The sequence below is a fragment of the Pieris brassicae genome, chromosome Z, assembly GCF_905147105.1.
Source record: "Pieris brassicae chromosome Z, ilPieBrab1.1, whole genome shotgun sequence".
In the NCBI taxonomy this organism is placed as follows: Eukaryota; Metazoa; Arthropoda; class Insecta; order Lepidoptera; family Pieridae; genus Pieris; species Pieris brassicae.
In genome coordinates, this window is record NC_059680.1 from 11,958,100 (window position 1) to 11,972,485 (window position 14,386).

At 35.3% G+C, this 14,386-nt stretch overlaps 1 protein-coding gene across 1 annotated transcript; it reads left to right on the forward strand.

Annotated features, from left to right (window-relative positions):
• The first annotated feature begins 74 nt into the window (after positions 1 to 74).
• Positions 75 to 13,798, forward strand: LOC123718951 (zinc finger protein 436-like). The gene is made up of 15 exons (XM_045675964.1): positions 75 to 343; positions 793 to 939; positions 1,067 to 1,166; positions 1,461 to 1,529; positions 1,668 to 1,807; positions 3,396 to 3,531; positions 3,623 to 3,726; positions 4,953 to 5,033; positions 6,559 to 6,752; positions 7,560 to 7,721; positions 8,457 to 8,558; positions 10,365 to 10,525; positions 11,030 to 11,113; positions 12,547 to 12,725; positions 13,109 to 13,798. The coding sequence occupies exons 1-15, from the start codon at positions 209 to 211 to the stop codon at positions 13,223 to 13,225; spliced, it is 1,911 nt and encodes a 636-aa protein (XP_045531920.1). The 5' UTR covers positions 75 to 208; the 3' UTR covers positions 13,226 to 13,798.
• The last annotated feature ends 588 nt before the right edge of the window (positions 13,799 to 14,386 follow it).

The following is a 14,386-nucleotide window of genomic DNA, read 5'->3' on the forward strand; positions in this document are numbered from 1 at the left end:
TGGTCCTCTCATGAATTTAAAAATATCACTTTTGTGACCTGTCAAGCTGTCACTTTGACTGAATTTCAATCCAAATCGAGTGTGTTAGCAATTTTAAACAATGTTTAATATTGATCTCGGAAAGTATTTCTAGATAATTATTATTATTGTAGTTTAAATGTTATCAGGGCCATTTTTTTAATTTCTATTATCGACTAGACATGTAAACATGGTTTCAACACAGGTTAAAGTTGAAGAGTTATGCCGAACATGCCTTACAAAGGAAATTGATTTAATTTCTGTATACGAAGTATATTCAAATTCCACTTTGGAAAATATTATATCCTCATTAACTGGCATAAAGGTAATTAAAAGATATTTAGTATTTTAATTTTAAGGCTGTTGTCAAGCATTGCGAATTGCTTGGTAGCGACGCCTTTATGCGAAATATACACTCTTCTGCTAATTCCTGCTGCTGCTGCGTATAATTAGGGTATAAACTATAATGACTAATTCTAATAATAAATATTCACACGAACTTGTACAATTTATTGCTTGCGACTCTCATTCCCGATGGCGTAATTTCGAACAACGGATGTGCATGAATTAACTGTTTTGTGTATGTACACATTTCTCACTTAACTTCGACGCACATAAGATACGAATGCTGACCAAGAGTTCATCACTGGATATTTTTTGTACAATTTATTACCCCAAATAACAAATACAAATTCCACATGACATCAAGTATCTTTTTCTATATACACAATTGTCTTTTTCATAAATATTTAAATGACCATGTCTGTGATTTAGATAGAAACGGGTGATGGCTTTCCAACAAGTGTATGCTCTGTGTGCAAAGAAAAAGCTACAAATGCATATGATTTCAAACTACAATCTATACAAGCTGACACCAACCTTCGTAAAATTTACAAGAAAACAAAACATGAAGCAAAAGTGGTAAGGATTAGACTTTTCGCTTCTATTTCTAAACTGTACTAGCTCAAGTTTAATTTTACATTCCTATGTATGTACAATGTTGTAAAGATCTGTTATTTTCTTTTTAAGTATAGTTGTCTCTTTTCAGTGTGAAGATAAGTTTGTAAAAATGGAACATGAACCTGATGATGACTTCATGGACCCAACAGATTTTGAGATTGACTTTTCAAATGACTTTGAATCTTTTGGTATGTACCTTGAATATCTTTTCATAATACTTAATAAATTGAGAAAAACAATTATAAATGTGTTATTCCTAGATTAAGAGAATAATTTAAAGCATAAATTCATATATTATAAACACAAACAATATAATGTTTTTAATAAATAGATTAAATGGAAAATGTTTATATGAAAAGATTGTTCCCAGTACCTCAAGACTGTCAATACTTGTAGCGTCTCCTAAACTAAGTCTAATAGTAATATTATTTAGACATCTAAAATTAATACATTAATATTGTATTACAAATTTATCATTTCAGACAACATTAAAACTGAGCCAGAGACAAATATCAATGAAAAAAAGAAAACAGATAAAATTCCAACTTCAGGTAAATTCACGTCATACATACTGATTATTTAGTATATACTGATAAGCTATTATAAGGAGCTCTTGTAATAAATACTTTGTACATCTTGTTATAAAATACATGTATAACTGTCTATGTAAATAAATGTATTCTTGACAGATAAAGATGGTGGTACATATTGTCCTCTTTGCGCCACAAGCTTTCTAAACTCAGATGGTTTGACTAGTCATATGTGGGAGCATCATGCTGACATTATGGGTCCTAAAAAAAGGGGCCGCCCCAAAAGGCTTGGCACAACGGTATGTAAGATTTATACTCTAACACATAAATAGTGAATATATAAATAAATACGGGATGTCTGCACCAAGACGCTAAGGTAACAGATGGAGGCCTACGAGGAGGTAGGCTCAAGGGTTCAAGGTGGTGGAATTATCTCCAAGCTATTAGGCAGACTTACCACGATGATTATGATGATGTAGTATCGCTACTTTGAGAGAAAGCGAGAAATAAGTAAGATAGGGATTGCCCTAAACAAATATAAATCAATGAATCTTAATTTGTATAGATGAATGAATGAATGTTCAAATTTAGATTTATTGTTATAAAACAATATCTTAAATACAACTTACACCTATTCCCACGTACATAATATTATTCTTGTGAGCTGTTGGTGAATTGCACACCTTTAGCTGTTAATATTTAGAACCTTATGTTGTTCTAATCGCTCGGTATCAGCAGTTGGGTAATGTTCAAATGAAATCTGAAGTAATAGTAAATTATATACTAATATTACTTCTGGGATAAAATAAAACTCAAATGCGCATCCTAGGAGACCTTATGATAGGCCTTTTAATTAGATACATTAAATTAATTCATTTTTGTAACCAGTGTGTTAAACAAAACATCAAAAATTTAAGAGTTTTCCTAAACATTGGAGTAGAAACTTTTGGGCCGTGGAGTTCTAGTGCAAATGCTCTTATTTAAGTTGGCGCCTGGTAGATAGTACTGGTCTCTCCAGAGCTGGTGCTTTCCTCGCTTAATCAATAAGTCACAAAGCCACCAAATCAATAAGGACCAAATTTGTATACAACAGCACGAGTAAAATCTAAAGAATATGTTTATAAATTTCAGAAAAATGTTTATAATTTAATTTAGTAAATATTAAAAGCTAACAATATTTTTTAGTTTTATTAACTTTTAGATCTGATGTTTTGCTTATAGATTTTGGTACCCACTTTTTGTTCTTGAGTAATATTTTGTAAAGGTCATATAGATTAAGGCTGTGTGATTTCAATCTCAAATCAAACACAAAATAACTTTATACATATAGTATAGGTAAACAGTTCGCAAGTCAAGGGGATATAGCGAGAGAGAAGACCTGACAAAATCTTTCCTCCATTCTTTTTAATCGCAATCGCAAATTTTGTGTCATTCGAAGGCAGTGTGATATTTGAACTGGAGCAAATCCATCCCAAAGATTAGGATAATTTAATTAATCGTCAAATTTATAAAAAAGCTTCATTGATTAATTTACGTTTAACGAAATTATGAATTTATTCAGGGATAATTATCTAATTTCGCTTTTCGGAGTTTGTGTTGTTGTGGTTTATCTTCTGGAGCCTGGTTGGTCGTACGCTTAGATTAGTTCTGTTTCAATTACTATACTGGTAAAAGTCACCATTTGTTTTAAAATCGTTTATTTGTACATACATTGCTTCAAGAATATATTGACCAGATATGATATAAAATGATATTTAATTACATACCTAATAGTTTATAAGAATTTTGTATGTATGTATGTGACCTCAAATTATTGACACACAAAGGTCATAATTAGTGCCAAGTGAATGCCGTACGTGATTTTTTTCAAAAGATGAACATTTTCAGGCAATTCTTAATAAACTCTCGGAGAATGGTGTACATGTCAAGTGGGTGACAGACATGAAGTTCAGCTGCACCTTTTGTTCGCAGCAGCTTAGATCAAAGGATGATTTAGACTTGCATGTGAAATCTGATCACGCAGGTACATATTCAAGGAAGACTGTTGTCTGATTAAACGTCTAATTGGAGTAATTTGGTTAAAGGCGTCCAAAATATATATTGTCTTATTTCAGATACAAAATTATTGAATTGTTTAATATGCAAGAAGATGTTTTTGAAAATGGATGATTTTGGAAAACATAAATGCGGCCAAGACAAGAAAGGCGATAAGCCAGAGGTGAGGCATTATCTTTTATTTACGAAAAGGATTCATATATTTGAACGATACTTGGTAACATATGGAGATCTACCATAATCAATGTGAGCTACGGATTTAATTGAATTACCTACTGGGTCGAATGTATAAAACTAGTCTGGCCGTAAATAGTGTAACTCTAAAAAAAAATTAACATTTTAATTATTTTGAATTTAGAACACGTATATTAAAAACTTCTTTCGATTTTGCGCCATTTCACATATTTTTTAGTGTTAATTATCAAATTACAATATGGAATGGGGTGTTGAAAAATAGAGTTGTAGTGGGTATGGAGCCGTCGGTCATACTCCAGACACTTCAAAAGCTTGGTATCTTGGTATCAGCCGTTTGTTCGTGTATCGTGCTATCAACAGATACAACAACACTTCGTCTGTCAAAGTCCAGAAAACCGCGAACTGTTTATACTACGAAGGCTGACAAATCTGTTAAAGCCAGAATTTATCGAAACACCATTAGGGTGAACAAAAAAATCTTATTGCTAGAAATGAAGATTTCCGCTAGGACTATCATGTTATTCTAAATCAAGACCGAAAGCTTGGTGCGTATCAGGGGCTACTTACTCAATACTTCAGATTTCATATAGTATGAAAAATATAAGTACATAATTTTATACTAACCAGTGCGGCTTACACATTTCATCTTGCGTGGTTAAAACCTATAATATCGAAACTGTTGGTGCCATCCATAATAGTTTTAAATGATAATGCTGTTTTTTTATTATCTAATAATATCTTTGAAATATATAACATATTCCAATAATAAACTAAATTGTTATCGCCAATATGCAAAGCTAATGAAACCACCGTCATCTTCGATCAACAGCGAGATGTGCGTTCCCACGTGAGTCAACAGAACTTTGACAACGACGCTGCAGCACGAAAAAGCATGCCTCATTGTCCCGTTATTATCATTGTCCTGTTACGTCAATTGTCCTGTTACGTCAATTGTCCCGTTACGCTCATTGTACGCATGAGCTGCATCTATCTCTCTCCCACTCAAAACATTAAGTATGCAATCATTTCATCATCATCATGCATCTGTTTTGTTATGATGTTTGTCACGTTCAAATATCGTCCGTAAACTGACTTTGAAGACAACCATTTATTATTTATCTTACAGTTTACAATATTGAGTGATAATTATCGTATATTTACAATTGTATCATGATATAGTAATGGGTGTTTAAGGTACAACCCGGCGGTGATGCGAGCAAAGATATATGTGGAGAGGGGACATTACAAGAAATAATTGAAAAAATTCCCGATACGGTAAGTTTTAGTATGTATAGTGAAACCTGGTTAAGTGGGACCTGGATAAATGAGAAACCTCTATTATTGAGAGTTGCAACGAAGGTTGTAGAACGAAGTCCCGGTTCTTTTTCATTAAATTACCTCTGTTAATGGGACATTTTGAACCTGGTTAAATAGGATTTGAATTCTAAGACTTTTTCGATGTTTACCTCTATAATTGAGACTCTGTAGCTCAATTACCTGTATAAGTGAGACGAATTAATCAGGTTTCAACACGTTTTGACGTATTTACATGCATTTCTCGTCGTTTTTCGCGCATGCTTTGATTGTCAGTACTACATATCTCATGTTTTGCTAGCAACTAGCAATCAAATACAAACAAACATAACCGTTTACTTTAAGTCATAAACTTTACCGTATTTTTTTTTTCGACGCAATACATTATGTATGTACATTCATACCTACATTAAATTCATAACATCAAAAATACGCATTTTTATCAACATTTCCACCTCTAAAAATGGAATAACGGCACATTTCGACCTCTGTAAATGAGACAACTATAAATTTAAACCTGTTTAATTGGAAAACTGGATTATTGAAAACCCTCAATAATTGGTACATATGTCTTGGTCCCTTGAGATCCCAATTAACCAGGTTTCACTGTATATAGTTATTATAGTTAGTTACATGTAGTTATGTATTTCGGTAAGCTATTATTTTGATACTGTATTATGCGACATGTCACAAAAAGATTAGGTTAATTTTGAATAAATAAAACATTTACAATAGAATAATATAGAAATAAGTTATTCAGTTAAATATAAGAATGTACAGTGCGTTCATCAATGGATTTTGGAATTTAATTCGTTCGTACGTTAGATTCAGATATGTTATTGTAACACTGTCGGAGTCTGAGATAAGCAGAGCCAAGGCAACTTTATACAATTGTATTCAGATACTTAGGTCAGGTCAGGTCTGGTAGGTTTTGTTTACAAAGTACACTGAGTTGATCTTAATGTACCATTAGCTAATAAAATAAAGTGCGAAAATTTAATTTAAATATTAATTGGTATCTGTATTTTTAATTACTTGATTCCAAGCTTAGTCTCGCTCAAGTAGCCTATTTTGTTGTAGGGTAGGGGGCAAACGAGCTTACGAGGTATCGCCCAAAAAGGGCAGTCATCGCAGACCATGTACACCCACTTCCATCATTACATAAATTTAGCAATCTAAACCCATATATATATATATATATATATATCTTCGTACATTTATGTATACAGATATGAACGCAAGTCTCGTTTCTAAGGCTTGTCAGGCACAAAAGTCTAATCCACCGCCCATGAACACTCACATTGCCAGAAGGCTTGCAAGTGCGTTGCCGGTCTTTTAATAATTGATACGCTCTTTTCAGCAATTTTATGCTATTTCTTTTATTGTTATGTTTTTGATTTATTTATATATCGCTATAATTATTTAACAAACTTTATCGCTTTTCTACCACTATTTTTATAACCAATCAATCTTTACAAATACACAGGAATGTGTCTCGGATATATTTATATGCGATTATTGCGGGTGCGTCTGCGCCGGTCGCGAGGCGATTGCAAGACACAGGGACGATGATCATCCAGAGATGTCCCCGCGATGCTCGCTTTGCTGCAAGACGTTCGCCTCAGTGGCGGCTGCGGCGCGTCATAGAACACGTTGTACGCATCGGGAACGTTCGTTACGGTGAATTCATTATTTGTTTTTACATTTATATATATATATATACATATATTGGAAGTCCTTATCTATATTCTATAACTGTAATTTATGACGTAAATATCAGTCTAACCACTGACTGGCCTGATGGCCCGGTGGCTAAGGTCTACTCGTAGTAGTCCTGTGTATCTTTGGTTTTCGTTAGCGTTTCAAGATATATAAGATCACAGATTGTACAGTAGTGTGTACAGCTTCAACAAATTTGGTTCAGTAGTTCTTAAGATATATTCCCGCATTTTCTAAGTATTTTCATTTGAGAAAATCTATGTTTTTGTTATTGCAAATTTTGTCATTGAAACATAGCTCCTATTCGTAGATGCGCGGTTCTTCATATATTCGCACTGTGCACCAATGGACTTTCTGTCGCATTTAACATTAAAGAACGGTGAAGAAAAACATCGTGAGGAAACCGGCTGGCCTTAGACCGAACGTTGATAGCGTGTCAGGCACAGGAGGGTGATCACCTACTTGCCTATTAGATTAACAAATGATCATCAAGCAGATACAGAAATCTGAGGCCCAGACCTAAAAAGGTTGTAGCGCCACCGATTTATTTTATTTTTATTTTAGAACAGATAATTCGCTCAAAGTCATATTAACTACTTTCAGCGCTGTTGTAAGCTTTGTTTTTTTCTTAATAATCCTTTTAATTTTTATATTTCCATTTGTGAATCAATTTCACTGGAGGCAGGAAAATTCTCGATGTAAAGCTTCCATTCTGTGTTATTGTGTTACCTTCTTGAATAAAAAACAAACTTGTCCGGTCTTGTATAGGTGTGAATTGTGCGCGGCACGTTTCGCCCATGCCGCAACGCTTAACAAACACATTTTGCGTTCGCATCGTGGACAGCCCGTGCGCGTTCGTCCGCCGCTTCCGCCGCAAAATGACCGCGATCCCGCCTTTCGATGCGATATATGTTCAACTAAATTCTGCAGGTTAGTTCTCATGTATTTACTTAGCACTTTTATTTAGATTATTTCAGTGTAGCTACCGATCTGGTAATAAAAAATGGGGGTTCGTGGTAGAAGGATGAAAAATAACTATGATATGCAGGTGGTTTGGCCATAGAATGGATAGATGAGAAAGTGTTACGTAGAAGTAGGATATATTAACAGGACCAAATCCAGGAGGTACTAGAGAAGGAACAAGTTAAAAGTAAGAGGTATACCAAGAGCGTAACAAGTAGAGTTCCATGGTATCTGCCTACCGGGAAAAAGGCGTGATAATGTGTTTATATTATATATATAAACAAAATATAAAAATGAACTGTGTCGGCCTAGTGGCTTAAGCGTGCGACTTTCTTCCCTGAGGTCGTAGGTTCGATCGCCGACTGTGCACCAATGGACGTTCTTGCATTTAACTTTCGTGAAGGAAAAGATCATGAAACCGGCCTTAGATTCATAAGTAGACGGCGTGTGTTACGCACAAGAGGCTGATCACCTACTTGTCTAATATAACCAGATAAAGAAATCTGTACTGTAAATGTTTTTATGTACAACTTAACCAGACGTTTACGACTAGACCAGACCGAAGAAACACAAATTATTAGGTTTTTTTTCTTCTTCTAGGAATTTAATGTTATAGAACTGGTATTATAAGTCCCAATAGCAATTTAGTGGCAGATCAATATACCTAGTACGGTTTAAAAATAAAAACATTTTAAATTTCAGAAAGGATCTTCTCGCAAGACACGCGAAAGTTCACAAGCCGAGCGAAAAAGTGTTCGAATGTAACACATGCAATAAGAAGTTTCACAGGAAATGCAGTCTTAGGTGAATATTTAATTTCTATACGTTTATTATTATTATTATTAGCACGTTAAAGAAATATGTACAAAGTATGGCTTTAAAAGTGTTGTGGAGTAAAACAAATCATCGATTTACCAAAGTGTCAGTCAAATGCGAAGTACTAGATCAGGGCGAAAACTTAACACACGCTAACCCATGCCTTATAACAGAAATGGGCAGGGTATATTGCAAGACAAAATATGGACCGCCGAAGACGACCAAGGGGACCTACAGGAAAAAGAAATGTTGGGAGACCACAAAAGCGATAGGCTGACGACGTCATACATCTGGGGAGGTATGGATGCCGGTCGAACAGATTCAAATGACAAGTTCAGAAACCCTTTACCCAAAAGAGGTCCATATCTTAAATCAGACGGTTTATCGAATCTCTAGACAGTTAATTAAATGTCGATATTCAATCAAGTCGCTAGCATTTTGATTTAAATGAAGCAGCGTCGAAAACGTTTAACTATCTGTCTGACCGAAAGCCAGCGTGTTGATTAACAATGTAAAACAAAAAAATCGTATTATGCATTATTGTAAATGATTAGGTTAGGTTAGATTAAGTTAGTCTTGTTGTCTAGGAACGTTTAGGAAACTAGTTAAACGTTTTGTTCACTTACTTGTCTGACGGAACTCTAGCGACTTGATTGAATACCGATTTTTAATTAACTGTCTAGAGATTCAATTAACTCTCTGATTTAACTACTTCACTGCGACACATACATAACCTCGTTTGATTTGTAAAGTTTATATTTAATAATAATAAAGCCATATTATATATTGTTAAAAATTACATTTAAAATGGGAGTTATATTCTTTACCAAGACATTTTTCTCACTAAAGCTTTTTTTGCTTTATAAGCGTGGCAATAACCTAACCTAAGCCTAACCAGAGTTACGGCCCGAGAGTATAGCCAGGCGCAGCCACTTCTTTAACTGTTACATTGACAACTGTTCATTCGTTACATAGCAATTAACATTTGTGCACATTATATTGCTTATATTCTGTTGTTGTACTTAAAATAGAGTAAAACTAAAATCCTCTATGATTTAAATCATCTCGATGACCCAGGAACCGTCTACTCTTAGTGTACATTAGTTATTGTTATCACCATTACTTAGTGTTCCAAATTGACCACCTTTAGGGAAAGTCCTCCTCCTGAACTTTCCATTTGGATCTGTTCTCAGATCCATATCTCTCCAGAAACCTAAACCATCTCGTAATAGTATGGAATTAAAGTGGCTTTATGATTATGTACGTCACTATCACTATGATTTGTCGTGTCATCGTTGACATGGCTGTCTTGGAGTTATATTTTGACGGAGACTGTTTTACAGTTGGAAATATTTCATACTGTATCTGTGTAATTAAGGTCTGTAGAATACGTCTGTCAAACCTGTTTTCCGAATGAGGTTTGACATATTTGACAACTCCTCGGAAGAGGCTGTGAGTTGAGATACGAATTAGAATGGACATTTCATTGATAGTTAACATTTAAAAACGTGACGTTCACGTGTATACAAGCGTGGTACCTCACAGTACGACTCCAGGTTGGGAGACTCAGTTTCCGCACTCAGTCTGCTCACTAGGTCCGTTGTGCGTAAAGTCCTGGCTTAGTAAGCCAGCCTCGCTCCTTCCAGAAGTACAAAAGTCTTCTGGGCACTTCGTAGGTTTCACGGACCACGACCCCATCTTGCCAAGCGATTTGACGGGTTCTCAACAGAATGAAGAACAATTTTTTTTTTTGATATATCAATTTTTATACTCATAAAATTGTATACATTTCAGAACACACATGCGTGTACATGAATCTGGCGGTACCGGTGGGAGTACTAGCTCCTGTCTTTGCCTGTACTGCGGCCGTGGCTTCTCCAATTCTTCGAATCTCATTGTACACATGCGCAGGCATACAGGCGAAAAACCATATAAATGTGATTTCTGTGGAAAAGGTAAGATTTCTTCAGATTTAAACCTGTACTTATCATATACCGACGTTAACCAGTACACACGTCTTAAATGCAAAAAAGATCTAAACCAATCTTTCGCTTGAAAACACAAAAAAGTCATCAAAATCGGATAAGCCATTGTTGAGTTTTATATAAAACACATGTACAAAAGATATATATATATATATATAACTTGGGCTATTGTAACCTTGTGAAAATGGTATTGTCACAATAAAATGTGTCAAAAAAGCCAAAGAATTCACATTCATATAAAATAAACCTTTTTAGGCCTGGGCCTCAGATTTCTGTATCTGTTTCATGATAATATCTAATAGTATAATAAAATCTATAGCTAAATAAATATACATAAGATTTTAGTGTATTATATTAAATTAATCTTTTTCATCCTTTGCATTCCTGTAAATAGCTAACAATGAGGAAAAATTTATTTCCAAGAATCGTAGTCAATGCCCTGAGGTTATATTTTATTTACGTATTAAATTTCAGGTTTTCCGCGTTCGTCCGACCTACAGTGCCACAGGCGATCGCATACGGGAGAAAAGCCTTGTATTTGCGGCGTTTGTGGGAAAGGTGATTCAAACATTTCATACACACGCACGTTAACACACACAAAAACATACACATTGTTTAAATGTGGTTAAAAAGATATGTTGTCATCAATTCTGATTATTTTATATAATTAAATAAAATCTTTTTGGAATTTAGGGCAAAAGAAATTGGGTGTGTATGATGTCAGCTGATGATTAAGGGCTTCGCAGCTTCTGAAATACTTTAACATGGTGGAGCTTACCTTTCCACCGCAAGTTATTTATGACCGTTCTCGCCTATTTATTTATTATTTACTAATAATCTTACAGCTAACACATTATAAAACAAAACACTTAAACAATACAGAAAGCCAAAACAGATTACATAGATTAACAATATATATATCGTAAACGATTCGTTGATCCTAATTATCCGGTTTTATTTATTTTGGATGTAGATGATAGATACGAAACTATATCTCTGTTTATTTGTATCTTTAGGGTTTTGGGTTGCCTCTGGTCGCAAATTTAAATACTTTAGTTATAACTAATATTCGTTATTTATTTATTCAATTTCATTATATTATACGTAATCCTAAATCTATAGTACAACAGTGTTTCCTAACCTTTTTGTGCAAAATAAATCAATGGCACTACAACCTTTTTAGGTCTTGGCCTCAGATATCTGTATCTGTTTCATGATCATTTGTTAATTTAATAGGCAAGTAGGTGATCAGCCTTCTGTGCCTGACGCACGCCGTTGACTTTTTGGGTCTACGGCAAGCCGGTTTCCTCACGATGTTTTCCTTCACCGTTCGAGCTAATGTTAAACGAGCACATAAAAAGAAAATTCATTAGCCGGGGATCGAACCCACGACCTAAGGGATGAGAGTCGCACGTTGAAGCCATTAGGCCAAGACTGCTCACAGCCTACCTAAAATTCTTATGTGGGCTATGTAACAAACATAATTTATATTATTACTGGAAAACTGGAATTCAAATTCCAAATAATTTTAATAAAGATGTTTCAATATTAATTTAGTTAGATCCTTGCGCTTGCACAGAGATTACTGGGTTCCAATATAGCTAGCATCAGTCTCTCCATGTTGTGTTATATCCAGATAATGTCTTTCCCCCCCCCCCCTGTGGGTCGTGGGCCCCACGTTAGGAACTGGGTTATGAGCTCTTTTATCCAAAATATATGACAATTTTGGTAAACATAAATGTTAAAAACAATTAAAATACTTTAAGAATATATTAAGAAATGAAAAAAAAACGGGATAACAGTGGATTAGGTACGAGATAAGCAACAATTGATCGGCCCACTACCGGACATATAATCCGTTATAATCGCGAAGAATTCGAAATTAAATAAGTAAAAATATGTTTTTAGTACAAAGGCTACAGACAAACATGATAAATATGTTTGCACCTTTTAAACTTTTTTTTATTTATCTGATATTTTTTTATTCTCAGGCTTCAGCCGTAGCAACAAGCTCTCTCGACATATGCGCGTGCACACAGGCGTTAAGCCGTACAAATGCGTGTATTGTGAAAAGGCGTTTTCTCAAAGCAACGATCTCAATCTACATGTCCGGAGACACACCGGCGACAAACCCTACGTTTGTGAGCTGTGCGGCGAGCGGTTCATACAGGTATGTTATGGCCAGAGATTCATTGATACGTTAACAGGCAGGAGGCTCACCTGATGTTAGGTGATACCGCCGCCCATGGACACTCTCACTGCCAGAGGGCTCGCGAGTGCGTTGTCGGCTCTTTTCCCGATGTTTTTGTTTGAAAGTTCTTAGTTATTTCAAAATCCTTGAGATCGGAACAGAAACTTATTAATGGAATCGGGATTGTTATTGGAAGTTACAGAGTAGCCCTGCTTGAGTACAAATTTGATATTGATAAATGAAAAAGTGAGATTGCGCCATGTAGGGGGGGGGGGATTTAGTGGCGTAATAATAATTTCACAAAAAACACGCCATTTAACTATTACTATCAAGATCCAACTGGAACAACGCCATTATTTTAGGGGACAGCACTGCATAACCACCGTAGAGCCCACGGACACTATAGTGAAACAGTCCCACCACCAGCACCGCCTCCTTACTCCGTCGTGCCCGTTCTCCATACATCATCAACACTGTGAAGAACGAAAGTAAAACTACATAATCAGTATTACGTGTTAAAATATTAAACTGTATGTAATTATTATTTCACTCACTAGAGGCTTTCGGGGGTCATCAAAAAAGGCCATTGGCCATTATTCTTGGTGCATCAGTGACCACATTTGCCCTCAGTATCAAACATTTCAATCATCATTTCCTCCTTAGGCGGCTGAAGCCTCTCGCTTTTTTGTTGCCTAATAAGGAGTGTTATACCACCATTATATAGTCGTGCAGGCCTCGTCAATAACAAAAATATTGGTTGTCTTTAAAGTCGGTTTACGAACGATGATTTTACGTGATAACGTCATATAAAAACATTAGGAATGGAAGTGTTACCATTATTTTGTTTAAAAAAAAATTGAAAATTATATATTTTTTCGATAAATTAACATTTATTTGCATCTTAATACAAATGCGTCACAGGCCAAGCTCTTAGGCCGATCGTGCCTCTCTATCGTTTGCTCTCTCGCTTGCGCTTCAGCTCAGGCAGAACGTGACGACCATTGTTAACATGTTAATCCATTTAAAAGGAAGCGTTCAAGTATTACGTAACGAATTTGGGGGGGGGGGGGGGGTTCCCTCTTGTAAAACGTTACGATTCGGGGCGGGGATTGAATTACGCGTTATTGATAATATTATTTTCGACTTTCCCGTACCTAACACCACATAATGGTTAGTTTTAGGTATAAAGAGTCACTGGGGGGTGGTCACGAAACGTTTTACTATTTCATACAGAAAACGTTACGGCGTGTTCATGAGGGGGGGGGGGGTGAATCTACAAAAATTGCGTAATACTTCAACGCACCCTAATACGTTATCACGTCAAGGCGTATAAGTTGAATTACGAAGCCTGTTCGAGAGCGATTTCTTTAAATAAAAACTTCATTCCTTTATAATTATATGTATTATCATGGCCTAAAATATTACGGCGATGAGGCGGCAATTGCGGCAAACCTTCATGGAGCCTTTTTTGCAGAGGCACTAATAATATGTGAGCTCGTGGAGTTATAAATGTTCCGTTAGCGTGTAGTTTTAGGCGTTAGGTTATGTTATTAATAGTATACTTTAGCAGATACATTTATGCAGCTGTTCCTGACGGACGTTAGTCTTAAGTTTAATTGCTGAAAGAAAAACTTTATTAT